We start from the raw sequence: 27,012 nt of genomic DNA on the forward strand, positions 1-27,012 counted from the left end.
GAAATCAACCTATCCCCTATCTACAGCATAGGGGGTAAGCATCTGATCAGGCGGGGTCTGACTGCTGGTATCCCGACCAGTGGCGAGAACAAAGGTCCCATGCTCCAGTATGAATGGAGCAGGAGGATGAGCACGCACGGTGCCGCTCCATGCATTCTCTATGGGACTGCTGAGTGCTATACCTGCCTGTCGCCAGCAGCTCCATAGAGATGACTGGAGCAGCAGTGTGCGTGCTCATCCTCCTGCTCCATTCATACTGGTGCCGACACCACTGAGCTCGTGATCATGGCGGCAGTAGGAGTTTCACCAATCAGATCATTACCCCCGTCCACAGTTGATTTTGTGGTACAGTTCTTTTAAATCTTCACTTTGGGTCATACCATTGACTTTTCAGACTCTCTTTGTTTTACAGGTCCAGGACATACAGGGATGTCCGAAGAGGGGTGTACGTTCCTTACACTCAGGGAAAATGGGAGGGCGAATTGGGTACAGATTTGGTTACAATCCCACATGGTCCCAACGTCACCATCACAGCCAATATTGCAGCCATAACCGACTCTGATAAATTCTTCATCAACGGTTCCAACTGGGAGGGAATTCTGGGACTTGCATATGCCGAGATTGCAAGGGTGAGTAACGGGAATGTTTTGTAAGGGCGGGTTCACATCGGCGTTATTGAATTCCGTTATAGGTTCCGTTATGACAGAGTTGTAAAGGAATATAACGGAATTCTAGGACAGAATGCAAAACGGAAGCCTTTTAAGAGACATTCTGTTTTGCTCCGTCCTAATACATGTCTATGGGGGTACATAACGGTTCTATTATACTATCGACAGGACTGTTTTTACCGTCATGTATAACAGAACCATAACGGAAATCAAAAACGCTGATGTGAACCCGGTTTAGCTGAACCCTGCAGCAAAAAAAAAAACTACTGCACAACTAAAATAAACTAACTTATGTTTTTCAGGGTTGGTTCACATGTAGTGTAAAATAAATCAACCAATTTCTGTATGCAGAGGGTGAAATCAATGGCAACGCCATAGAAAAATGTACGGCAAAGTCTAGGAGCAGTGGGTTAAATTTGTATGGATTTGCAGAAAAATCTGAAATGTTTTGCTGTGTCTGAACAGTTACTAGATGTTTTACCCTATATGGCAATGATATAGTATTCCAGCAATTAGGGGTTATCCCATGATTAATGTAATTATCATATAGTAGATGACAATCTCTTTCTAACAAAGCTAGAACCAGCCGTGTACCTCACATGGATCCAGAGATCTCCACATTCATTGCTCCAGTTGCTCTGCTAGATTTGTTTCAGACTGGCAGCTCAAGAGGTGTGTCCTTTCTGCTACAGCTCTCTCCCTATAACAGCTCAGAGGTGTGTCCTTTCATCTACAGCTCTCTCCCTATAACAGCTCAGAGGTGTGTCCTTTCTGCTACAGCTCTCTCCCTATAACAGCTCAGAGGTGTGTCCTTTCATCTACAGCTCTCTCCCTATAACAGCTCAGAGGTGTGTCCTTTCTGCTACAGCTCTCTCCCTATAACAGCTCAGAGGTGTGTCCTTTCTGCTACAGCTCTCTCCCTATAACAGCTCAGAGGTGTGTCCTTTCTGCTACAGCTCTCTCCCTATAACAGCTCAGAGGTGTGTCTTTTCTGCTACAGCTCTCTCCCTATAACAGCTCAGAGGTGTGTCTTTTCTGTTAAAACTCTCTCCCTACCACAGCTCAGAGAGACTGTCCTTTGTGCAACAGCTGTCTATTTGTAACTGCCACAGCGTCTAACAGTATATAGAGCTGGTGGCAGTTGAAGGATGGAACTGAGCATGTGCGACCACCTCTGCGAGGCGGACAGAGAAATAAGGAAAAGGACAAATATCAGGTGCCACTATACAGATAGATTTAATTGAATAACTCAGTGACTATGTTAAATCTTTAATGAAAGGGCATTTGTCCCTATAAAACCTGTGCCCTATAAAACTGGCTGACCTGTTTCATATGCGCTTGGCAGCTGAAGACATCTGTGTTGGTCTCATGTTCATATGTGCCCGCATTGCTAAGAAAAATGAGCAAATGAGCCTCTAGGAGCAATGGGGGCGTTGCCATTACACCTAGAGGCTCTGTTCTCTCTGCAACTGCCACGTCCTCTGCACTTTCATTGACAGGGCCAGGCAGGTGTGATCACTTTTAGACCGCTTGTCCCTGTCAACCAAAGTGCAGAATGAGTAACAGTAACGCCCTCTTTGCTCCAAAAAGCTCATTTGCATATATTAGGGTACCATCATAGAAACCATCAGGACCATCAAGGTTACATTTTTTCTCATCAGAGAATAAAACTTTCTTCCACCTTTGAATGTCCCATGTTTGGTGCTCTCTTGTAAAGTCCAAACATCATTTTTCTCAGCAATGCGGGCACATATGAACACGGGACCAACACAGATGTCTTCAGCTGCCAAGCGCACATGTAACAGGTCAGCCAGTGTCATAGGTACAAAACTGCTGACAGATTCCCTTTAAATGCAAATACAAAAGTATTCAGACACAGGTGTAGGTTGGGGTTGTCCACCAGTATTACATCTTCTTTACAGATGGCTCACAGTGGATTAAAAGTAAAAAAGGAGCCAATCACTGGTAGTGACTCGGACCTCAGAAAGTTATTGGATGAGGCATTTCTTGGCATTCCCTGGGTGTCGATACAGGACCAGGAATTGGAGAGCTGCAGGGACCCATAAGAGCCATAATTTGGCTTCTTTTTTTTTTACCCACAGTGAGCCATATGTTAAAAAAAAAAAAAAAGAAATCTTGCTGGTCAACCCTTTTAATATTCATCTTCCACCCAATTTTCTTTCAGCCTGATGACACACTGGAACCATTCTTTGACTCCCTTGTAAAGCAAACACAGGTCTCGAATATCTTCTCACTCCAGTTGTGTGGGACAGGCTACCCGATAAAGGAGGGCAACGCGTCGGCTTCAGTGGGAGGAAGTATGGTGAGTACAGTAGACCTGCGCTGGTGAGAATATTAGACAAGGTTTGTGTTGTGATCATTACTCAAGAGAAGATGCTGCAGTCATATACAGTCCTGATCAAAAGTTTAAGACCACTTGAAAAATGGCAAAAAATCATATTTAGCATGGCTGGATCTTAACATTTTTTGAGCATTTCATTTAATGAAAACAACGAATAAACTGAAACAGGCTGTTTTTCAGCTGATCAAAAGTTTAGGACCACACCTCCAAAAAAAAACTAAACCCCCCCAAAACAGAAATCCAACCTCCAAACATGAACTCAGTAATGAGTAGCTCCGCCGTTATTGTTGATCACTTCAAAAATTTGTTTCGGCATGCTTGATACAAGCGTTTCCATGGGGTGAGTGGGAACATTTCTCCAAGTGGTGAAGACGGCCGCACGAAGGCCATCTACTGTCTGGAACTGTTGTCCATTTTTGTAAACTTCCCTTGCCATCCATCCCCAAAGGTTCTCAATTGGATTTAGATCAGGGGAACACGCAGGATGGGCCAAAAGAGTGATGTTATTCTCCTGGAAGAAGTCCCTTGTCCTGCGGGCATTGTGTACTGTAGCTTTGTCCTGGTGAAAAACCCAGTTGTTACCACACAGACGAGGGCCCTCAGTCATGAGGAATGCTCTCTGCCACATCTGGACATAGCCAGCGGCCGTTTGACGCCCCTGCACTTCCTGAAGCTCCATTGTTCCACTGAAGGAAAAAGCACCCCAGACCATTATGGCGCCCCCTCCACTGTGGCGCGTAGAAAACATCTCAGGTGGGATCTGCTTGTCATGCCAGTAACGTTGGAAACCATCAGGACCATCAAGGTTACATTTTTTCTCATCAGAGAATAAAACTTTCTTCCACCTTTGAATGTCCCATGTTTGGTGCTCTCTTGTAAAGTCCAAACGAGCAGTTCTGTGGCGTTCAAGGAGACGAGGTCTTTGAAGACGTTTTTTGTTTTTGACGCCCTTCAGTCTCAGATGCCGTCTGATGGTTATGGGGCTGCAGTCAGCACCAGTCAGGGCCTTAATTTGGGTTGAGGATCGTCCAGTGTCTTGACGGACAGCCAATTGGATCCTCCGGCTCAGTGCTGATGACATTTTTTTGGGTCTTCCACTTGACTTTTTTGTTCCATAACCCTCAGGATCATTTAAGAAATTCCAAATGACTGTCTTACTGCGTCCCACCTCAGCAGCGATGGCGCGCTGTGAGAGACCCTGCTAATGCAGTTCAACAACCCGACCACGTTCAAAAAGGGAGAGTTTTTTTGCCTTTGCCATCACAACGTGTGACTACCTGACAGAAAATGACAATGAATCCACATCTTTGCACAGATTTGGCCTTTTAAATGCATGTGGTCCTAAAATTTGGATCAGCTGAAAAACAGCCTGTTTCAGTTTAATCGTTATTTTCAATTAATTGAATGCTCAAAAAATGTTTTGTCTCACTATTATTTCTTCTTGTTGCATGTTGAAGCTCTACTTGGAACCTTGTTGAGATCCAGCCATGCTAAATATGATTTTTTGCCATTTTTCAAGTGGTCTTAAACTTTTGATCAGGACTGTATGATAGGAAATTTCACGTGATACAATAATATAACACTCACTTATGAATTAAATCTGAATGTGCGCTCTTTCTCCAGGTCATCGGTGGGGTTGACTCCTCTCTGTATGTGGGTAATCTATGGTACACACCAATCAGAAAGGAGTGGTACTATGAAGTCGTCATTGTAAAGATTGAAATCAACGGACAGGATCTCATGATGGACTGTAAAGAGGTGAGTCTTTTGGGGGTTGGTAGTAATATTACTGACTAAGGGCTCATTCAGACAGCCGTATGAATGAGTCCGCATCCGTTCTGCAATTTTGCGGAATGAGTGAAGACCCGTTCATTTCAACGGGGCCGCAAAAGATGCGGACAGCACACCGTACCGCGGCCCTGCAAAAAAAATAGTACATGTCCTATTCTTGTCCGCAATCACAGACAAGTATAGGCATTACTATCATAGTGCCGGCCATGTGCCGACCGCAAAATGTGGAACAGTCGTGTGAATGTGCCCTTATAGTATGATGAAGGTTAGATGTCTATTTTAATGTGACAATATGTAAGTTAAAGGGGTCTTCCGGGAGTAGAATATTGATACCCTCTCCTCAGGTGGGGTTCCAACTCTTGACACCCCCACGATCAGTTATTTGAAGAGGCAGCAGTGCTCGGTGACTGCTGAAGCTTCTTCTTAGGACACTTTCACACTAGCGTTTTTCTTTTCCGGCATAGAGTTGCGTCCTAGGGACTCAATACCGGAAAAGAACTGATCAGTTTTATCCCCATGCATTCTGAATGGAGAGTAATCCGTTCAGGATGCATCAGGATGTCTTCACTTCAGTCTTTTTGCCTTTTCAGGACGGAGATAATACCGCAGCATGCTGCGGTTTTATCTCCGTCCAAAATTCCAGAACACTTGCCGGCATTTTTTTCCATTGAAATGCATTAATGCCGGATTCGGCCCCGAGTGTTCCAGCAAAACGGATCTGTTTTTGCGGTCTGCGCATGCTCAAACCGCAAAAAATGTGGAAAAAAAAAATGCCAGATCCATTTTTCCGGATGACACCGGAGAGACGGATCTGGCATTTCAATGCATTTGTCAGACGGATCAGGATCCTGATCAATCTGACAAATGCCATCAGATGGCATATGTTTTGACGGATCCGGCAGGCAGTTCCGTCGCCGGAACTGCCTGCCGGAATCCTTTGCCGCAAGTGTGAAAGTAGGCCCCTTTCACACGAGCGAGTTTTCCGCGCGGGTGCAATGCGTGACGTGAATGCATAGCACCCGCACTGAATCCTGACCCATTCATTTCAATGGGTCTGTGTACATGAGCGTACAGTTCTGCGTTGCATGAAAAACGCAGCATGTTCTATATTCTGTGTTTTTCACGCAGCCCTGGCCCCATAGAAGTGAATGGGGCTTCAGTGAAAAACGCATTGCATCCGGAAGCAAGTGCGGATACAATGCGTTTTTCACTGATGATTTCTAAGGCCCCATTCACACGGGCGAGTTTTCCGCACGGGTGCAATGCATGACGTGAACGCATAGCACCCGCACTGAATCGTGACCCATTCATTTCAATGGCTCTGTGTACATGAGCGTTGTTTTCGCAGCATGTTCTATATTCTGCGTTTTTCACACAACGCAGGCCCCATCGAAATGAATGGGGCTGCGTGAAAATCGCATTGCATCCGGAAGCAAGTGCGGGTGCGATGCATTTTTCACTGATGATTGCTAGGAGATGTTGTTTATAAACCTTCAGTTTTTTATCACACGCATGAAAAACGCATCAAAACGTATTGCACCCGCGCATAAAAAAACGGAACAACCCCTTTTAGATAATATTACAAATGGCTCACGGAGCGACGTGCTGTCATCTTTATATTCTCAGTACAACTATGATAAGAGCATCGTTGACAGTGGAACCACAAACCTCCGGCTGCCGAAACGAGTGTTCGATGAAGCCGTAAAGGCAATTAAAGCTGCTTCCTCGGTAAGTGAAGGATATCGATATGATAATTGGAGCGGGAACTAAGAGGAATTGGGGGGGATTTATCAAAACTGGTGTAAAGTAGAACTGGCTGAGTTGCTCATAGCAACCAATCAGATTCCACCTTTCATTTTTCAGAGCTCCTTTGGAAAAAAAAAGGTGGAATCTGATTGGTTGCTATGAGCAACTGAGCCAGTTTGGTAAATCTCCCCCATTGTCTGTTTTCCATATGTACTATAGTTACCCACAGTGCATTACTGATGTTAGTAAATAGGAAAATTCTGTCTAAAAACTTTGAACTAAAACTTCTCACAGCTGAGAATTTGCTACAATTGTATCTGGTCTAGGCAATCTTCTGTGAACTAAATGCATCAGCGTCACCAATTGTAATAAACTGTGATTCAGTCAGTAATTATTGTTCCTATTGACAGGCTTAAAGTGCATCTGTCAGCAGTTTTGTACCTATGACACTGGCTGACCTGTTACATGTGCACTTGGCAGCTGAAGGCATCTGTGTTAGTCCCATGTTCATATGTGTCCACATTACTGAGAAAAATGGTTTTAATATATGCAAATTAGCTTCTAGGAGCAACGGGGGCGTTGCCGTTACACCTAGAGGCTCTGCTCTCTCTGCAACTGCCACGCCCTCTGGACTTTGATTGACAGGGCCAGGTTTGATCACATTTTCACTGCCTGGTCCTGTCAATGAAAGTGAAGAGGGTGCAGCAGTTGCTTCCGCGTTTTCACGCGCTAAAATGTCGTGGTCAGGTTTGACCACGGCATCTGAAGCATTGAATGTCCTCGACCGGCATTACCGCTGATTGCGGACATTAGCCCCGGGGCCCTGCTGTATGAAACAGCTATAGCACCCACTCCGCTTGCCAGCGGGCACCATTTTTAAATGCCTGACTGCCAGCGTATTTTTACGTGGGGCGGTCGGAAAGGGGTTAAACAATACGTGATTTTCTGATGACACATTCCATTTAAGACAACACATTTTAGAAAGTTGCAGAGACTTTCATTATACAGGGTGGGCCATTTATATGGATACACCTTATAAGATGGGAATGGTTGGTGATATTAACTTCCTGTTTGTGGCACATTAGTATATGTGAGGGGGGGGGGACTTTTCAAGATGGGTGGTGACCATGGCGGCCATTTTGAAGTCGGCCATTTTGAATCCAACTTTTGTTTTTTCAATAGGAAGAGGGTCATGTGACACATCAAACTTATTGGGAATTTCACACGAAAAACAATGATGTGCTTGGTTTTAACGTAACTTTATTCTTTCATGAGTTATTTACACGTTTCTGACCACTTATAAAATGTGTTCAATGTGCTGCCCATTGTGTTGGATTGTCAATGCAACCCTCTTCTCCCACTCTTCACACACTGATAGCAACACCGCAGGAGAAATGCTAGCACAGGCTTCCAGTATCCGTAGTTTCAGGTGCTGCACATCTCGTATCTTCACAGCATAGACAATTGCCTTCAGATGACCCCAAAGATAAAAGTCTAAGGGGGTCAGATCAGGAGACCTTGGGGGCCATTCAACTGGCCCACGACGACCAATCCACTTTCCAGGAAACTGTTCATCTAGGAATGCTCGGACCTGACACCCATAATGTGGTGGTGCACCATCTTGCTGGAAAAACTCAGGGAACGTGCCAGCTTCAGTGCATAAAGAGGGAAACACATCATCATGTAGCAATTTCGCATATCCAGTGGCCTTGAGGTTTCCATTGATGAAGAATGGCCCCACTATCTTTGTACCCCATATACCACACCATACCATCAATGGTGCAGCACCTGAAACTACGGATACTGGAAGCCTGTGCTAGCATTTCTCCTGCGGTGTTGCCATCAGTGTGTGAAGAGTGGGAGAAGAGGGTTGCATTGACAATCCAACACAATGGGCAGCACATTGAACACATTTTATAAGCGATCAGAAACTTGTAAATAACTCATGAAAGAATAAAGTTACGTTAAAACCAAGCACACCATTGTTTTTCCTGTGAAATTCCCAATAAGTTTGATGTGTCACATGACCCTCTTCCTATTGAAAAAACAAAAGTTGGATTCAAAATGGCCGACTTCAAAATGGCCGCCATGGTCACTGATAGGAATCTCTGACTGATAGGAATCTCTGAGTCCCACTTGGTACCCCTGGCACCAAACTTCTAGTATCGGCTTGGTTTGAGTCCTTTCTGACGTCAGGAGAGCGCTTCACTCAGTAAGTAACGAAAGACACAACAGTGATGTACTGAATGAACACTCTGAGGTTTATTTTTAATGCACACAGGTTATATAGAGGGGGCTTTACCCTCTTTATTAGCATATCATCGTATGTTATGTATTTAACCTATCATATTAACACGTTTCATTCTACGCTCAGAGAAATAGAAACAAAAACGGAACTTCCATATTAGGAGTATTGTCCGGGAGTAGTGCCAAAGAGATAAGATTCAGGGTTACAGAGAATAGAAACCTTACAGTATATTAGTTTCACAGCAATCAGAGTTAGTACCTAACATAGAAACAAAACTTCAGCAAAAAGCAGAATTCATTTTGACATAATAAAGAACATGGATTCCTTTCAAATCCCCTCTTAAGAACCTTTAGTGGATCACACTACATGGTTCTTTCCTTTCTTGTCCTTTTTTCTCTCTATATGATATTAGGTAATTCTTATACCCATCTGGGCTTCGATCCTCCTGGGTTACAGTAGTCTGATATAATGACATATTAGAGAGCCCTTTTTCTAGCATTCGTCTCACACAGGAAATAACACATAATGCTACTACACCTATTACTACAATTACTATTAGTATGACAATCCCTAGTTGCATGAGACCTTGTTTCCAATTTGTGAACCACCCAAAGTATTGATCCCATGGATCATTTATACCTGAGTTCTTTTCCAGTTCTACTGACAGATCTTCAAGCTTCTTTATAGCTATTGTGACCTTACCAGTGGGACCAGTATTATTTGGTATGTATGTGCAGCAGGAGGTTGGATCAATCAATACTCGGCACACCCCGCCCTTCTCTGCAAGAATCATATCCAACACCATTCGATTTTGGAATGTCATGATTGAGTCTGCTTGTAGTTCTTCTGCTACCCCTAGAAATGCATCTCTGGTATAGTTTACAAACCTTTGCTGATTGTAGTATATGTAACTTATCCAATCCACATTTTTATTCACAGTAATGATGGGAAATATTGATTCAAATCTGGCGGCTACTTGATCTCTAGCTTTGAACTCATCTGGGACCCCTCTTGGAACACCTATTGCATCTATATACACATGGGGGTCAAAACTTGAAAGGGGGCTGCTTCTTTTGTTTATCTTTAGCACCCCTTTGTCTATAATATCTGATTCAGTAAAAATGTGCATGTTCATTATAGCTTTGGCAAGCGCACATTCACCTTTCCAGGCACCTTCCAATCTGGATCTTATCTTTCCATCTCCACAGATCCAGTACACATCTCCTATGGAGTACACTTGGTTCTGAGTGAGGGATATATTCAGATTGCTGTATTTGTGACAATAACCTTTGGTGAAATTCTGTACATTCCTCCCATGTGTGCTCCCTTTGTAACATGTGTAGTTACCTGGATATACCTGGATGCCTGCCCCTGGGCGAGGATTTTTTAACAAAAGAGGGTATTTTGATTTCCATTCTGTACATGCACTGTGGTTATAAGACATATTAACAAAAAGAGTCAAAAAACATTCTTCAACACTTTCTGGTAACACTAGGGGTACGGTACCTAGGTGTACACTTTCTGGTAACACTAGGGGTACGGTACCTAGGTGTACACTTCCTGGTAACACTAGGGGTACGGTACCTAGGTGCGGCTTGGCAGCACCGCATATGTAACAGTTACTTTTATTCACAGAGGCTGCACTATACTTCATCCACTCCAGCCACAAATTAACATCAGAAAAACCCGTCCCCATGGCCAAAGTATCCTCATATGTGGGATCAGATATGGCCCTTAGGTTTTTTAGAGAAACTATATGCGGGGCTAGTGGGTTTTTGGGGACACCTGTGATGGGCTGGTATTCCTTAGACTTATACATATCTCTAAGTTTGAACATTTGTGTTACCTGAGAAGTCTCAGCTCCCCACATGTTATGGAAGTACCATCCTAATACATAATCTCCTTCATCATATTTACCAGGGTTGTCTATTGTCAATACAATCTTCATTTCCGCTGACCTTTTTTTGCAATGATACATTGAAGAGGTGTCCACATAACACGTCCCTCTCTCAAGGGGTGTCATTCTAGTCAAAAGGGACTTAGAATTTTTATCCCTCCTTTTGAGGGCACTTTCTGGTTTATATCCCCATTTTGCCCCTGTATTCCATCCCACTGATCCCCAGTATCCACAACCTTTTCCCCAGTATGAGTCTGTTACACATATATAGGCCTGTCCTTCTACATAGTCGTTGGAACAATAGTTATAATATGAACATGTTTTCAATATATCACAAAGGCAAAAGGTGTAGGTAGCTACGTGAGTGTTAGATGAATTATACCAAAAGGTGATGACGCCGCCCTTGCTAGTTGCGGCTACTTCTCCCTTACTACGAATTGGTAAAATCAACAAGATTATTGAAGCAATCTTAGTCAGTACATTCAACCATTTCCCAGAAAGGGGTGAGGAGCTCATCATGTTGGAGGTCAGGGCTGTCTGCCCCCGTTAGTACCTCTGGGCCTCGTTGGAGGTCAGGGCTGTCTGCCCCCGTTAGTACCTCTTGTCCTTCTTCAAGGCCAAGGCTGTCTGCCTCCGTTCCTGCCTCCTCTCTTGTTCTCACAAGCTTAACTCGGGTGGCGTGGATCCAAGTTTGGGACTGTTCAATCAGCACGGCTGTTCTGGTTACTGCGACCACGGTAGTGGGTTGGCCATATGCGAAGTCACCTTGGGATTTTCCTTTCTTCAGTGTTTTGATCACTACCACATCCCCCACCCTGTATGGGTGGGTGGGTTCCTGTGGAAGAGAGGGAGACTTACAAGCAACTTTTTCCTCAGTTTTATTAAGAACCTGTATCAATTTGGTGACATATTCTTCCCTTATTAAATCAAGATCACCTTCCTGCACTATCATTGGGCGTCTTGCCCAGGGGGTGGGGAAAGGCCTTCCCATGAGTATCTGTAAGGATTCTCAATACTGTTATATCCTACCCCCTCTTTGCAGACTAATCCTGTCTTAGGATTTTTCTGCAATACTGGATAACACCAGTCTTGCTGTTCCTGTTCAGTGGAATATCTTTGAAGATCAGTAAGCATTTGTGACATCTCAGGGGTTGGAGGTGCCAAACATGGCATCTCCCAATGGTTACATGGACCTGTGGGGTTGCATTTGGCCACTCGTTTCGCCACCTTATCTGCCAGCGCATTGCCCTGTGAGACATTATCCTTACCATCTGCTGCCGTGAATCCTCTCCTCTGTCAAATCATACCATGGTCCCACACTACCCCATGTGCGTACCTACTATCAGTATAAATGGTGACAGATCTATCAGTATGTAGAATACATGCTCTAGTGAGTGCAATGAGCTCAGCTGCCTGCTGTGTTGAGTGCGGATGTCCTTGAGTAGGCCTATAACATCATGTGTAGTGTGCAAAAATGGTGTAACGTCACATTGTGAAAGGAGTTGCCAACTCTACCATCATAGCACAGGCTGCAAGAGAACACAGACATGCCGGCATCCCTTGAACAGGGGTGGGCATTACCTTTGAGAAAAATACACAAGGACGCAACTTGCCTCCGTGTTCTTGTGTCAGTACACCCGCCATGGTTTTACAATTTTGTCGTGCAAACATGTGGAAGTTTGTAGTCAGGGAGGCCTAATCCTGGACTTGACATTAATGAACATTTCAGATAATCAAATGCATTGTACATTTCTGAAGACCATCTTATTAAATCAGGTTTGTCCTGCAGTGTTGCCTGTCTCAAGATATTATCATAGTAGGAGCAGTCTGGGATCCATTGTCTGCAGTAGTTTATCATTCCAAGGAAGGATAGCATTTCCTTCTTGGAGTGCGGGGTGACCAATCCCGCTACAGACTGAACTCTCCCTGGACTGATCCTCCTTTCCCCCTTTGTCAGGACAAACCCCAAGTATTCGACTTGCTGTTTACACCATTGCATTTTCCCTAATGACACTTTGTGTCCACATTCAAACAACCATTGTAACAGTGATATACCATCCTCAATGTTGGCCTCCACTGACATACTGCACAACAGTAAATCATCCACGTATTGCAACAACACGGAACCTTGGGGGGGGTGCCATGGTTTTAACGTGGCTTGGAGGACTATGCTGTACACTACAGGTGAATCAGCACATCCCTAGGGCATTTCTGCCCCAGGTCAGTTGACATCTGTCAAAGGAAAAAGCAAAAATTAGTCTGGTCTTCTTGTCAACTGGGATAGAAAAGAATGCGATTTTCAGATCTATCACACTGAACCAAACAGCGTCTGCTGGAATGGCAGATAGTAATTGAGTGATGTCAGGTACAACAGGGGCTATAGGCACAATGATGTTGTTGATGGCCCTTAAATCCTGTACAAAGCGGGCAGCACCATCTGCCTTTGTCACTGGATTCACGGGCGTGCTGTAGGGTGAAATCACCTCTGCCAGGATTCCCTTTTGTAGGAATTCTTTTATCATTGGCCTAAGTCCATTGAGTTTCTCTTTTGGCAGTAGGTATTGTTTCTGGAACACTGAAATGACACCTGGTTTTTCAGTAGCTTTGTAAGGTGTGCAATCTATGAATCCTGTGTCATATTCATTTGAAGACCATAATGCAGGGTTAATGTTGTTAAGTTCTGGGTGGTCCTGTATGTTTGCAAGAATCAGTGGCACTGGTGTAGAGACTGGAATGAGATCTGAGTGTACTCTTATGCCCTGATTTTTGGCTGACACTTGTAAGTCAAGCTTAATGAACAAATCTTTACTTAACACACTTGAGGTTGCACTGCTATCTACCATGCATCCTACTCTGAGTCATCTAAGTCCACCCCTTTTAGTCGGACGCTGTGGTCCTCCTACTCTCTGTCATTAGTGTCCCAGCTGTCCATGAGGACAGAGCTCTGATGTGAAGCACAACACTTAACATGTAACACGTAACTGCAAACATTGAAACAAACAGATCTGACAATACAGACATGAACACACAAAGGGCCCATTAAAACTTTTCATTGACTTCAATAATAAAAAAAAATTTACAGCTTGATCAATGCTGTTGGCACCAATAAAAACCAAAAACTTCCAAGAAAAATAAAATAAAATTCTCAATGCGCATATTATATGAAAACAAATATCGTACTCCATACACATTCATATACATTTCATGTACTCATCTTCACAAAACAGCTCATAACCACGCCCTTACACATAAAAACTGAATTGCACACACAGCTCTCCTAAAGCATCCATTAGGGCTCTTTCACACTTTCAACTCCACTACAACTCAGAGCCACACCCATTCACATTCCACTGAATCATTTGTCTTCCAACCTTTTTACACAATTGTCTTTGTTTCATCCCAAAACTTGCAGCACAGACAAACAGTTTTCCGGGAAACAGCCACACCACACCCAGAATTGCTGATGGTCTGTCGCTGTAAGACAATATACATGTTATAATCATAAAGTCATTTTGTTAAACCCAAATCATTTTATATGTCAGGTGTTCTTAGTTAATGTTGTACATATATAATAATTCTTGTTAAAAGCTGGATTCTCACATTACACTGCTGGGGAAAGAAAATTATTGAACAATTTTTGTCTTCTATAATAATATTACACATATAACATTACTTACTCTGCAGGATTCTCTACTCCTTTGTATCATGTAATCTATATCCTAGGACGGGTCATGGTCAAAATGTGGCCATGCTTCTTTGTCTCCCAGACAAAGACCCTTTATCATGTCCATGTGGTACGGGCTATTATCGCCGTCCCTGGGAAAAGGGGCTAGCAGCTTGCATGAACTCAGTCCATCCAGCTAAGTTATCCACCCATGGGTTAAATAGGAAGTAATTTGTGGGACTACACCGTGCAACATAAACTTTGCATGTTTCTCCCGTCTCAGGTTTGGGATGATTTGTTTTAGACCCTTGTGACCCCATTCCGTCTGATATTTTAATGATGCTACTTTTCTAGGACTGGCTGTACTGAAGCGTTAAGGATTCGACAAATTAATGCTGTCAACTAGGCAAAGGACTCAGGTCTGATCAGAAAATATCAGAGTGTCTCATCAAACATATAATTTGTTGCTTTGGTCTGCCGCTTGTGTTCACCTATCTGCGGGTTAATGGATTGTTCCCAGCCGGGGGTGGGGCGTATTGCAGACCTCCGCAACACAGTAAAACAACAATGCAATGTCCTTAAAACTCTATGCAAATAGTGAACTTCAGTCCGTACACTTACCACCCGGACATCAGTATCCTTATCTCAACTCTAATAATCTTATACTTTAAAACAACGTTAAAAGAGTCAAACCAAGCTCCATCCTTGTCTCCCTGAGACAATATTATGTAGTGCGCACTATATTTTCTCTGAGTGATCCTCACGGCGGACTCCCGGAGTCCCCGGGTCACTCCCCCAGACTCCCGGAGTCTGTACCCTGTATCCCTGATACAGTAATTATACTAGAAGTTGTAGGTTCTACTTACTAGATCGAGACGTGGTTCTCGGATCGGCTAGAGGACAATAACAGATGCCTTCCTTACCGAACACGAGGAAAACCTTCCCGATCCCGGAAACGAGCCCCCAACTGATAGGAATCTCTGACTGATAGGAATCTCTGAGTCCCACTTGGTACCCCTGGCACCAAACTTCTAGTATCGGCTTGGTTTGAGTCCTTTCTGACGTCAGGAGAGCGCTTCACTCAGTAAGTAACGAAAGACACAACAGTGATGTACTGAATGAACACTCTGAGGTTTATTTTTAATGCACACAGGTTATATAGAGGGGGCTTTACCCTCTTTATTAGCATATCATCGTATGTTATGTATTTAACCTATCATATTAACACGTTTCATTCTACGCTCAGAGAAATAGAAACAAAAACGGAACTTCCATATTAGGAGTATTGTCCGGGAGTAGTGCCAAAGAGATAAGATTCAGGGTTACAGAGAATAGAAACCTTACAGTATATTAGTTTCACAGCAATCAGAGTTAGTACCTAACATAGAAACAAAACTTCAGCAAAAAGCAGAATTCATTTTGACATAATAAAGAACATGGATTCCTTTCAGTCACCACCCATCTTGAAAAGTCCCCCCCCCTCACATATACTAATGTGCCACAAACAGGTAGTTAATATCACCAACCATTCCCATTTTATTAAGGTGTATCCATATAAATGGCCCACCCTGTAGATTGACTAAGCTTTATTTAAATAAATCCAGAAGCCTCCCATATCACCAGGGTCTAGAAAACCGAAATACAGGGTGGCAGTCCCTGTGACTGGCCGAGAGGTGAAGGGAACATTTTAGGATGGGTTCACATCACTGTTTTTAATTTCAGTTCTTCTGCTCCTTTATACGAGTGGAATGGTGAAAATGGTGGATCTGCCTCATGAGAGAAATGAGACTTGCCTCTAGTCATGCTTGAATTTTTAGGTTTATGTTGATTCATATGCATAATATTCATTAAAGGGGTTGTCTGAGTTTTTTTTACCAAGTGATTGGGGGAGTGTGGTAAAATAAAATAAAAAAGCTTAAATTTTCTTTCCTGTACCCACCCCGATCCAGCACCGGCGCTCCGTCATCTTCCCAGGCTACAACCATTGACATATTGTTTGGCTGCAGTGGTGATGTATACTGCTACCACCAATCACTAGCTCCAATGGTGGACAACTCATGACCGATGAGGCCAGTGATTGGCATCAGCTGTATATACTAAACATCAAGGGGACAGGACATGGCAGTGGCACTGGATCAGATTTGGCATAGCGGGAAGGAAATGTTTTTTTGTTATTTTACCAGACGGCCCCCCCCCCCCCATCACTTTGGTAAGATAACAAAAAGACTTGAACAACCCCTTTAAACTATTTCTCCTGTATGCTACGTTATGTTTTTTTCCGCCATGTTTTATTTCTCTTCTTTCATAGACAGAGAAATTTCCCGATGGATTCTGGTTGGGAGAACAGCTGGTATGTTGGCAGGAAGGTACAACACCATGGAATATCTTTCCGGTGATTTCTCTATATCTGATGGGTGAAGCTACTAATGAGTCTTTCCGCATCACCATCTTGCCACAGGTTAGTATCCCATAAACGTTTAGACATGGCCCCATTGTGAACCGTCTAAGGCAGATGCAAGATCCACCCTCTAAACACAAGAGGATTATAACCTTGTTCCTTCTGTCATAATGCATAGCCACTTACTGGAGATATGGGTTCTCGCAATGCATTTCCTGCAGGCTAGACTGGGTTGTGAAGTCGAAGGATCCCCTGGTCTTCACCTTTAACCCCCCACTAGAAGGTATAGAGTTTGCTGCAAGAAGATTCCCAGGATAGATTCACCAGAATGGTCAAGGATTCTGACAGACTAGTAGTTTAGTCGGGAACGGAGCCATGCATTTTCACCAGGAGAGCAGTCAGGATGTATCAGACCAAAGGATGTTGGGTCAAGGTGCAGAACATCAGGTACCAGATGAACAAGGCGGAAGTCAGGATCAGAGTGTCATGGTCTTACCTGCTTGCTGCTCTCCTTCGTTTGACATGTGCTGGCGGCCATCTTGGATTCTGGGTTTCTTGTAGCCTTCCACCCTGCGGCTCCTCCTTCCCCTGGGAGGAGCTGGATGCCTAGCTCATATATATAGGAGGTCTGTGGCTTCAGTTCCTTGCTTGGTCCTCTTGTGTTCACATGCTTCTAAGACTGCTGCTGCTTCTGGTTCCTGATCCTGGCTTCGTCTGACTACCCTTCTGGTTCCTGATCCTGGCTTCGTCTGACTACCCCGCTGGTTCCTGATCCTGGCTTCGTCTGACTACCCCGCTGGTTCCTGATCCTGGCTTCGTCTGACTACCCTTCTGGTTCCTGACCTCTGGCTTCGCAAAGACTCTGCTCGGTTTCACCATCCGTTTGGACTTTTGCTTTACAGCTTTATTTTCAATAAAGCCTTCTCATTTTCACTTATCTCTTGTTGTACGTCTGGTTCATGGTTCCGTGACATTAGGACCAAGCCATGAATTCTGACGGTACAGGGCCATCCTCGCTACCCACGCTGGTTGCCAGACTTGATCAGCAGGATCACCTGTTGGGTCGGTTCGCTGTGGCGTTGCAAACCCTGCTTGAACGCACGGCTCATTTCGCTCCCGTTGCCGATGGGTCGGTTGTCGCTCCTGGGCTCGCTCCTACTGCCGCTCCTGTTGTTGCGCCAGAGTCTACCCCGACACCTGTTGTTGCGCCTGCGGTGTTTCGGGGTATGACCGGTTCTGCCCCTCTTCCACAGCGCTTTGGGGGAGAGCCAACTCAGTGCCGAGGTTTCCTTAACCAGGTGGGCATTTATTTCGAGTTGCTGCCACATGCCTTTCCTACTGAGAGATCAAAGGTGGGCTTCTTGATCTCGCTGCTCTCGGACAAGGCCTTGGCCTGGGCCAGCCCTTTATGGGAGAACAACGATCCGGTGGTTGCCGAGTTTTCCGGTTTTGTTGCTTCTCTTCGGAAGGTATTCGATGTGCCGGCTCGTGCTGCCTCTGCTGCGAAGCTCCTTATGTCCATCAGACAGGGTTCACGATCCGTAGCTGAATACGCCATTGAGTTTCGTACCCTGGCAGCAGAGGTGGGCTGGAATAATGAGGCTCTGGTCGCTGCTTTCTCTCATGGTCTCTCGGATGCCTTGAAGGATGAGGTTGCAGCTAAGGACCTACCAGTTGAGCTCGAGTCTCTTATTTCTTTCCTGATTTTGATTGACACCAGACTCAGGGAGAGACCTTCCTTTAAGGAGAACCTGCGGAGGTCTTCTAACAGATTGGTGCCTACGTTTGCTGTCCCACCCGTGCCTCCCTCTCCTCCCACGCCTCCTGGGGATGACTTGTCTGGGGGTGAACCCATGCAGCTGGGGTTTGCTCGCCTGTCCGAGGGGGAGAGGGCACTCCGGAGACGTGAGGGCCGATGCATGTACTGTGGTCTCGGTGGGCATTTTCGGTTGGCATGTCCGAACCGTCCGGGAAACGCTCGTACCCTGAGATCCTGTCGGGGGCAGATCTTGGGTGGAGTCTCCTCGTCCCCGGTTTCCCGTGTTGACAAACCACTGATCACTGTTGTCCTCTCCTGGGTCGGGGGCTCGGTGACGACCCAGGCATTGGTGGACTCTGGTGCTGGTGGTTTGTTCATTGATAGTGTGTTCGCTGCCGCCAATTCCATTCCTCTGCAGGCTCGAGGTTCCCCACTGGCTCTTGAGGCGATAGACGGCAGACCCCTTCTGCCGCCACACGTGACTCATGAGACCCTTCCAGTGGGGATAGCCATTGGTGCCGTTCACAGAGAGTCGGTCTGCCTCCAGGTTATTTCGTCTCCACACTACTCGGTGGTCTTGGGGTACCCCTGGCTCCAGAAGCATAATCCGACTTTCGATTGGAGATCGGTCGAGATCCTCTCGTGGTCACCGCAGTGTGGGGCTAGTTGCATCCATGGGTCTGTCAAGTTGCTGTGTACTTCCTCGGACTCTCTGTTGCCTCCTGAATATGAGGAGTACCGGGATGTATTCGATAAGGTGCGCGCGGTTGCCCTACCTCCGCACCGCCCATATGATTGTGCCATAGAGTTACAATCTGGTGCCGTTCCTCCTCGTGGCAAAGTCTATCCACTGTCGGTAGCGGAGAATGAGGCCATGGAGGAGTACGTGAGGGAGGCGCTTTCACGCGGACACATTCGCAAATCTTCGTCCCCGGCAGGGGCTGGATTTTTCTTTGTGAAAAAGAAGGGCGGTGAGTTGAGGCCTTGCATCGATTACAGGGGTCTCAATCGCATCACGATCAAGAACGCTTACCCGATACCCTTGATTTCCGAGCTGTTCGATCGCCTTAAAGGGGCCACGGTCTTTACCAAACTCGACCTGAGGGCGGCATATAACCTGGTAAGGATCAAGGCGGGCGATGAGTGGAAGACCGCGTTTAACACCAGGACCGGTCATTACGAATCCTTGGTTATGCCCTTTGGGTTGTGCAATGCGCCCGCAGTCTTTCAGGAATTCATCAACGATGTTTTCCGTGACCTGTTGCAGCAGTGTGTGGTAGTCTATTTGGATGACATCTTGGTATATTCTGAATCCATGGAGGCCCACATTCTGGATGTCAGACGAGTGTTGCAACGGTTACGAGAGAACAAGCTGTTCGGTAAGCTTGAGAAATGCGAATTTCACCGATCCCAGGTAACCTTCTTAGGTTACATCATTTCCGCTGAGGGGTTCTCCATGGATCCTGAGAAGGTTTCGGCTGTCTTACAGTGGCCCCAGCCCAGTGGTCTTCGTTCCCTGCAGCGCTTTTTGGGCTTCGCCAATTATTATCGGAAGTTCATCAGGGACTTTTCCATGCTGGCCAAGCCTCTCACGGATCTGACCAGGAAGGGCAGTAATTCCCAGGTCTGGCCGCTCGAGGCCATCCGAGCTTTTGAGGCCCTAAAGTCCGCCTTTGTGTCGGCTCCGATTCTGTCGCATCCCAACCCTGGGTTGCCCTTTGTCCTCGAGGTGGACGCGTCTGAGACGGGAGTAGGCGCCCTTCTGTCTCAGCGTAGAACACCAGAGGGTCCTCTGCTTCCTTGTGGGTTTTACTCCCGGAAACTGTCTTCCGCGGAGTGCAACTATCAGATTGGTGACAGGGAGTTATTGGCCATCGTGCAGGCCCTTAAAGAATGGAGGCACTTGCTCGAGGGTTCGGTGGTTCCGGTTCTCATCCTGACGGACCACAAGAATCTGACCTACCTTTCTGAGGCCAAGAGATTGACACCACGTCAGGCCAGATGGGCTCTGTTCTTGTCACGTTTTAATTACGTGGTCTCCTACCTACCCGGTTCCAAGAACATCAGGGCGGATGCCTTATCACGGCAGTACTCCGAGCTGTCCAGGGAGGAGTCGATTCCGACTTCGGTCATACCTCCGAATCAGATCCTGGCCGCCATTCGCACCAGCCTGACCTCTCCCCTGGGTGAGCAGATTTTGGCGGCTCAATCTGGTGCTCCCTCTGGGAGACCCAACGGCAGATGTTTTGTGCCTGAGGAGTTGCGCACTCGGTTGTTGCGTACCTACCATAACTCCAAGACCGCGGGGCATCCTGGAAAGAATCAGCTGTCCTGGGCTGTTTCACGTCTGTTCTGGTGGCCTTCCCTACGTTCCGACATCGCCGCATATGTAGCGGCATGCTCCGTTTGTGCCCAGAGTAAGTCCCCTCGGCACCTTCCGTTGGGCCTTCTGCAACCCATAGCCACCGGGGAGCGTCCATGGTCACACCTGGGGATGGATTTCATTGTGGACCTCCCTGCATCCCGAGGCCATACGGTCATTCTCATGATTGTGGATCGGTTTTCCAAAATGTGCCACTGTGTTCCTCTCAAGAAGTTACCCTCTGCACAAGAGTTGGCCACGATTTTTGCCAGGGAGGTCTTCCGGTTGCACGGTTTGCCTAAGGAGATTGTGTCGGATCGGGGGAGTCAGTTTGTGTCCAGGTTCTGGCGCGCCTTTTGCTCCCAGTTGGGGATTCATCTCTCCTTCTCCTCGGCCTACCACCCTCAGTCCAATGGGGCCGCAGAACGATCCAATCAGGCCTTGGAGCAATTCCTTCGTTGCTATGTCTCCGATCACCAAGACAATTGGGTTGACCTCCTGCCTTGGGCTGAGTTTGCCAGGAACACGGCGGTGAACTCTTCCTCTGGGACGTCTCCCTTCATGGCCAATTATGGGTTCCAACCTGCCGTGTTACCGGAGGTATTCTCTCCCCAGGATATTCCGGCTGTGGAGGATCACCTTTCCGTCCTACGTGCTTCTTGGGTACAGATCCAGAAGTCTCTTGAGGTCTCTGCGCAGCGCCAGAGACTCCAGGCTGATCGCAGACGAGCGCCTGCTCCTTCCTACCAGGTCGGAGACCGTGTATGGTTGTCCACCCGCAACCTCAACCTTCGAGTGCCCACTCCCAAGCTGGCGCCTCGCTTTGTTGGTCCCTTCCGAGTGCTTCGCAGGGTAAACCCGGTAGCCTATGCCCTTGCGCTTCCTCCTGGCATGCGGATCTCCAACGTGTTTCATGTCTCCCTGTTGAAGCCACTGGTGTGTAATCGTTTCACTTCCTCGGTTCCTCGGCCTCGTCCGGTCCAAGTGGGCAATCGTGAGGAATATGAGGTGAGCAATATCCTGGACTCACGCCTGGTCCGCGGTCGGTTGCAGTTTTTGGTCCATTGGCGTGGTTATGGTCCAGAGGAGCGTTCCTGGGTTCCCTCCGCAGATGTCCATGCTCCTGCCTTGCTCCGAGCCTTCCACGCACGCTTCCCTCAGAAACCGTTTTGTGCTCCGCGGAGGAGGGGGCCTTGAGGGGGAGGTACTGTCATGGTCTTACCTGCTTGCTGCTCTCCTTCGTTTGACATGTGCTGGCGGCCATCTTGGATTCTGGGTTTCTTGTAGCCTTCCACCCTGCGGCTCCTCCTTCCCCTGGGAGGAGCTGGATGCCTAGCTCATATATATAGGAGGTCTGTGGCTTCAGTTCCTTGCTTGGTCCTCTTGTGTTCACATGCTTCTAAGACTGCTGCTGCTTCTGGTTCCTGATCCTGGCTTCGTCTGACTACCCTTCTGGTTCCTGATCCTGGCTTCGTCTGACTACCCCGCTGGTTCCTGATCCTGGCTTCGTCTGACTACCCCGCTGGTTCCTGATCCTGGCTTCGTCTGACTACCCTTCTGGTTCCTGACCTCTGGCTTCGCAAAGACTCTGCTCGGTTTCACCATCCGTTTGGACTTTTGCTTTACAGCTTTATTTTCAATAAAGCCTTCTCATTTTCACTTATCTCTTGTTGTACGTCTGGTTCATGGTTCCGTGACACAGAGTCAATCAAGGATCAGAGGCAACAGGAACAAGTGCCAAGAAAAGGTATAAACCATATATTGCCTAGCAGTATACCACCACCAACCAAGGAGAAAAGGAGAACCATGGTTGGTTCCAGGAAGGCCATAGCTGAGATCAGGGCCAGAGGAGAAGAGGCTGCCGCTAGTTACCCAGAGGTGGTGGTCGAAACAAGCTATGAGAGAAAAGCTTAATCTAGTAGCAGCTACACGCAGCTAGAACTGTATAATTTCAAGGGGTTTTCCAGGACTTGATGAGAATAGGTCATCAGTATCGGATCGGCGGTGGAAACTATTCATTGGACGGAAAGCTCTGTTTACCATGTAGTTTCCAGTGCAGGGTACTGCAGCTCAGCACCCGTCCACTTGGCCACGACACATTGAACAGAGCCTTCTGTTTTTTACTCCATCCACTATGCAACCTGCAACGGCGACTGCCGAAACAGCTGATCGGAGAAGGTACTGGATGTCAGCCACCCATGATCTGATATTGGTGACCTACTTGGACGATAGATCATCAGTACCTAAATTCTGTAAACCCCTTTAACTCTGTGACTGTGCAGGAGATTTGGAGCTTTGTATCACCAAAAAAAGCTCCGAACCCTATAGAGTAATAGCAAAATTAAGAAATTGATCAGCACAGAATGATGTAAAGTAAAAAAAAAAAAAAAGATGGAGATTCAATTCACAAAATATGTTCCCAGTAGATGAGATCCTGGAGGATATGAACGCGCCCGAGAAGAACTCTCCACACTTGTGGTGCTTGTTTCACATGGCAGGATTTTATTTTGATACATCAGTCTTTTATTTTCTCCGCAGCAATACCTTCGCCCTGTGGAGGATATCGCTACGTCTCAGGATGACTGCTATAAGTTTGCGGTATCCCAGTCTTCTACTGGCACAGTTATGGGAGCTGTCATCATGGAGGGCTTCTACGTTGTGTTTGACCGTGCAAGTAAACGCATAGGATTTGCAGTCAGCACATGTCACGGTGAGAAATCATTCACTGCTGTTTCACACAGAGCACTTAAACCTCTTACATTAACCTCCCAGAGGACTCAGTTTGCAGTATACAAGCTGCTGTAAACCGAACCTGTATGCTGCAGACAGCACTTGCAGAGCAGTGGCGGAGAATCTACGAAGCATTACATGACGATCTTCACTGCAGCACCCGTCGTGCAACCAATGATTATTGCGTAACACTGGGGCCATTGAACAGAATAGGGTCACAGTGTGACCCGCAACCTGATGCGACCCCTACCTCAGAATCGCACAAAAATCCAACATGGCTGAATTTTCTGTGGTTCTGGGTTGCAATCGTGGCAACTTGTGCATCAGTACGATTCAGTTCAGTGGCCCCACTGCTACACAACCATCATGAGTTCCACAACGGGTGTCGTGGTCAAGATCACCATGTGGCGCCAGCCTAAGGGGAATGCAGTCCAATAATAATTTTTTTGTATTTTTTCAAAAAAACTATGTAAAAAGGAACCTAACTACAGTTTGTAGAAAAGATGGAGAAGCTTAGGAGTTCCCAGGTGACTTACCGGTGAACCTCCATCCCGAGGCAGTCTATGCACTGCCGCCACCACCGGTCTAGAGTTGTGCTATGATTTATGCAAATTCCTGACATATGTTATAGTGAAAAGTGGCGTGAGCAGCATAAAAACCCAAGAAGTTGCAGACTTTTTGTGTAAATAACGTCAGAAAACTGATGCAAAGACCTTGACAAGCTCCCTTCCTATGTGGCCCTACTGTAAATTAGGGTATGTGAGTACAGAAGAACCCAGACCAGCTATTATTGTGAAATATATTGGTTCTCCCATACATACCAACATTTACACATCAAAATTGGGGCATGTAAGCCTCTCCCCTGGGACCAACCTCAGAACTGGTCATTTGGATTGAGATCTGCATAAGCCCCTCTCCTTTGTGGCCCATTTGGCAGGATTGTCCTGGCAAAATCGTAATTTGTGGCAAGTATGGTTATCCTCATATATAGATAAGGTGTTGAATTGGGCCAAGGCTCTTACAAAGTAATGGGTACCAAGTCAGAAGATGGCCCTTGAGGTGACTTTGGAGCCAATCATTTGCCATAGTGGTCTTATGGACTGATTCACAAATATACTAACTGATAGGCCCGCATGTTCAATGAGGTTGGGCTCTCCGAATGTTGTCTTTTGGCGGGCCTAAAGAAGCTCGTCTGACACTAGCAGACATTATAGATGGAATGATGTAGTTGCATTGTCCTCCATTGTCTACTGCGAGGGTTGATTGTCCACCATCGTAACAAGCAGGATGTTTTGCAGCTCAATCCATACGACTGTAATTGTGATGTGTTGTACTATCTTGCAGTTCATGACTACTCCCGCCAGGCCTCTGTGGACGGTCCGTTTTATGCATCAGACTTGGAAGACTGTGGCTATAACACCCCGCAGCTGGATGAGTCGGCATTGATGACCACGGCCTACATCATGGCGGGTGTCTGTGCCCTCTTCATGCTCCCCCTCTGTCTAATGCTGTTCCAGTGGCGCTGCTTCCGCTGTCTAAGACGATCACAAGATGATTTTGCAGACGATATTTCCCTGCTGAAGTAAGAAGCTACATCTCCTCTACCTGTTGCCTCCAGGTGACCGCAAGAGAACCCGCAGCAGGGGGCTTGGTATGATACGGCCATCGGTCCTGCACGGGCAGAGTCTACCAGAGAAGCCAGGACATGAGCCAACCAAATGATGGATTATTTTTGCAGCTTTACAAATCTCAAATCTTTCACTTGTGATCAAGCATCTTCTTATGTAACAGCGCTAAATACCATTAGGACGGAGGGAGTGTCGATTAACCCAAAGCCATATTGAAGACTAACCGAAACTGCATTCCCTGTTCTTCATGCTTATTGCTAGGTCATGCGGGGTCCTTGGTTTGCGGGCGACGTAATAAGTGAACATTGTTATTCTAAAGACAAAAGGGAATCATAGAAGCAAAATTCTTTAAGGGTGGCGGGAGGTGGAGGAGGTACAAAGGCTCCAAATCTGCACCAGCCCCATAGCTGCAAGGTCCCATGTATGGCGGTTCAGTGACCGGTGTGTTGGTGGCATCCATACACTAGTGAATGGTCCATAGCATGGCAGTGAATGTCGGAAGTCTGTATACCCCTCTCCAGTCCAGAAGGGCTACTTTACATTAGGGACCAAACCTTCTTAATTTGATATCCCCAAACTGAATGTGTTTTTATGGTTATGACATTCCTGTACACAGACCGCAGATTTCTTCTTGTTGGCGAAACTGGCAGCAACTGAAGAAAGGATAGGTCATCCATAGCAGATCGGTGGCGGGTCTGACACCCAGCACCCCCACCGATCAGACGTACGGAGCAGCCCCCAGAAATAACATATTGGATGGAACTGGAAACAGCGCCATCCGCTGTGTAGTGGCCATGCTGGGGTACTGTTGTGAAAGGGAACTGAGCTGCAGTACCGTGCCACAGCCACTACGCAGTATATGATGCTGTCTGCCTCCGTCTGCTGAGTTATTTCCAGTACCAGATGCTGCTGAGAACAGCTGACCGTAGGGGTCCTTGGAGTCGTACCCCCACCGATCTCATATCGATGAGCCATTCTAAGGATTGGGCATTGATATCTACAGCTTTTAAGGTTTTCAGCCCCATGAAATCTTTTGCAATCCACTTAAAATAGTCTACAGCAGAGGTGCTCAACCTGCGGCCCTCCGGCTGTTTTAAAACTACAACTCCCACCATGCCCTGCTGTAGACTGTCCAGGCATGCTGAGAGTTGTAGTTTTGCAACAGCTGGAGGGCCGCAGGTTGAGCATCCCTGCTATAGACTATTTTAAGTGGATTGCAATAGATTTCATGGGGTTGAAAAACAACCTGGCCATCCCTGGTCTAAAGCAACAAAAAGGAGTAATAGTCCTTTTGCCAATCCCCTGTGTGTCTGTGTCGATGCCTCCTTTGGCGGTCTTACCATCACTTCATTAGTGGCAGGGAAGCATCAGAAGGGGCTAGGTAAGGTGAATATAACTCCTTTAGACCAATGTCAATGGTTTGTATGTAAATTATATGGGGTTGGACAACCCCTTTAAGGCCAATTATACATGAGCGTAATATGCACGTGTATTTGTGCGCCCGTATTACAGAGGCAAATCCCACCTCCACCGCAGGTCTGATCACCTGAACCAGCAGCATCATAGGCCCTTGTAATGCTACTAGTCCGAGTGGTCAGAGATTTCCATCCATAATGCGGGAGCACAAATCCACCTGCATTACACACTTGTAAAATTGGCCCAAGTGAAAATTAAAAGGAAAAAAGAAAATTAAAGAGCCCTTGTCACCTTAAAATGACTGTTTTAGTAAATAATAATTCTGCAGTAGCTACAGTAACTG

At 46.3% G+C, this 27,012-nt stretch overlaps 1 protein-coding gene across 1 annotated transcript in view; it reads left to right on the top strand.

The window, feature by feature from the left end:
- BACE1 (beta-secretase 1) overlaps window positions 1-27,012 on the top strand; it is a 72,812-nt gene extending 45,800 nt beyond the window's left edge. Inside the window, exons 3-9 of the mRNA XM_040425935.1 lie at window positions 413-629; window positions 2,854-2,991; window positions 4,654-4,788; window positions 6,448-6,549; window positions 16,685-16,834; window positions 23,434-23,605; window positions 24,970-27,012. Coding sequence (XP_040281869.1) covers window positions 413-629; window positions 2,854-2,991; window positions 4,654-4,788; window positions 6,448-6,549; window positions 16,685-16,834; window positions 23,434-23,605; window positions 24,970-25,211 — 1,156 coding nt within the window. The 3' untranslated portion in view covers window positions 25,212-27,012. The remainder of the gene's footprint in view (window positions 1-412; window positions 630-2,853; window positions 2,992-4,653; window positions 4,789-6,447; window positions 6,550-16,684; window positions 16,835-23,433; window positions 23,606-24,969) is intronic.

Source organism: Bufo bufo, chromosome 1, assembly GCF_905171765.1.
Source record: "Bufo bufo chromosome 1, aBufBuf1.1, whole genome shotgun sequence".
NCBI classification, from domain to species: Eukaryota; Metazoa; Chordata; class Amphibia; order Anura; family Bufonidae; genus Bufo; species Bufo bufo.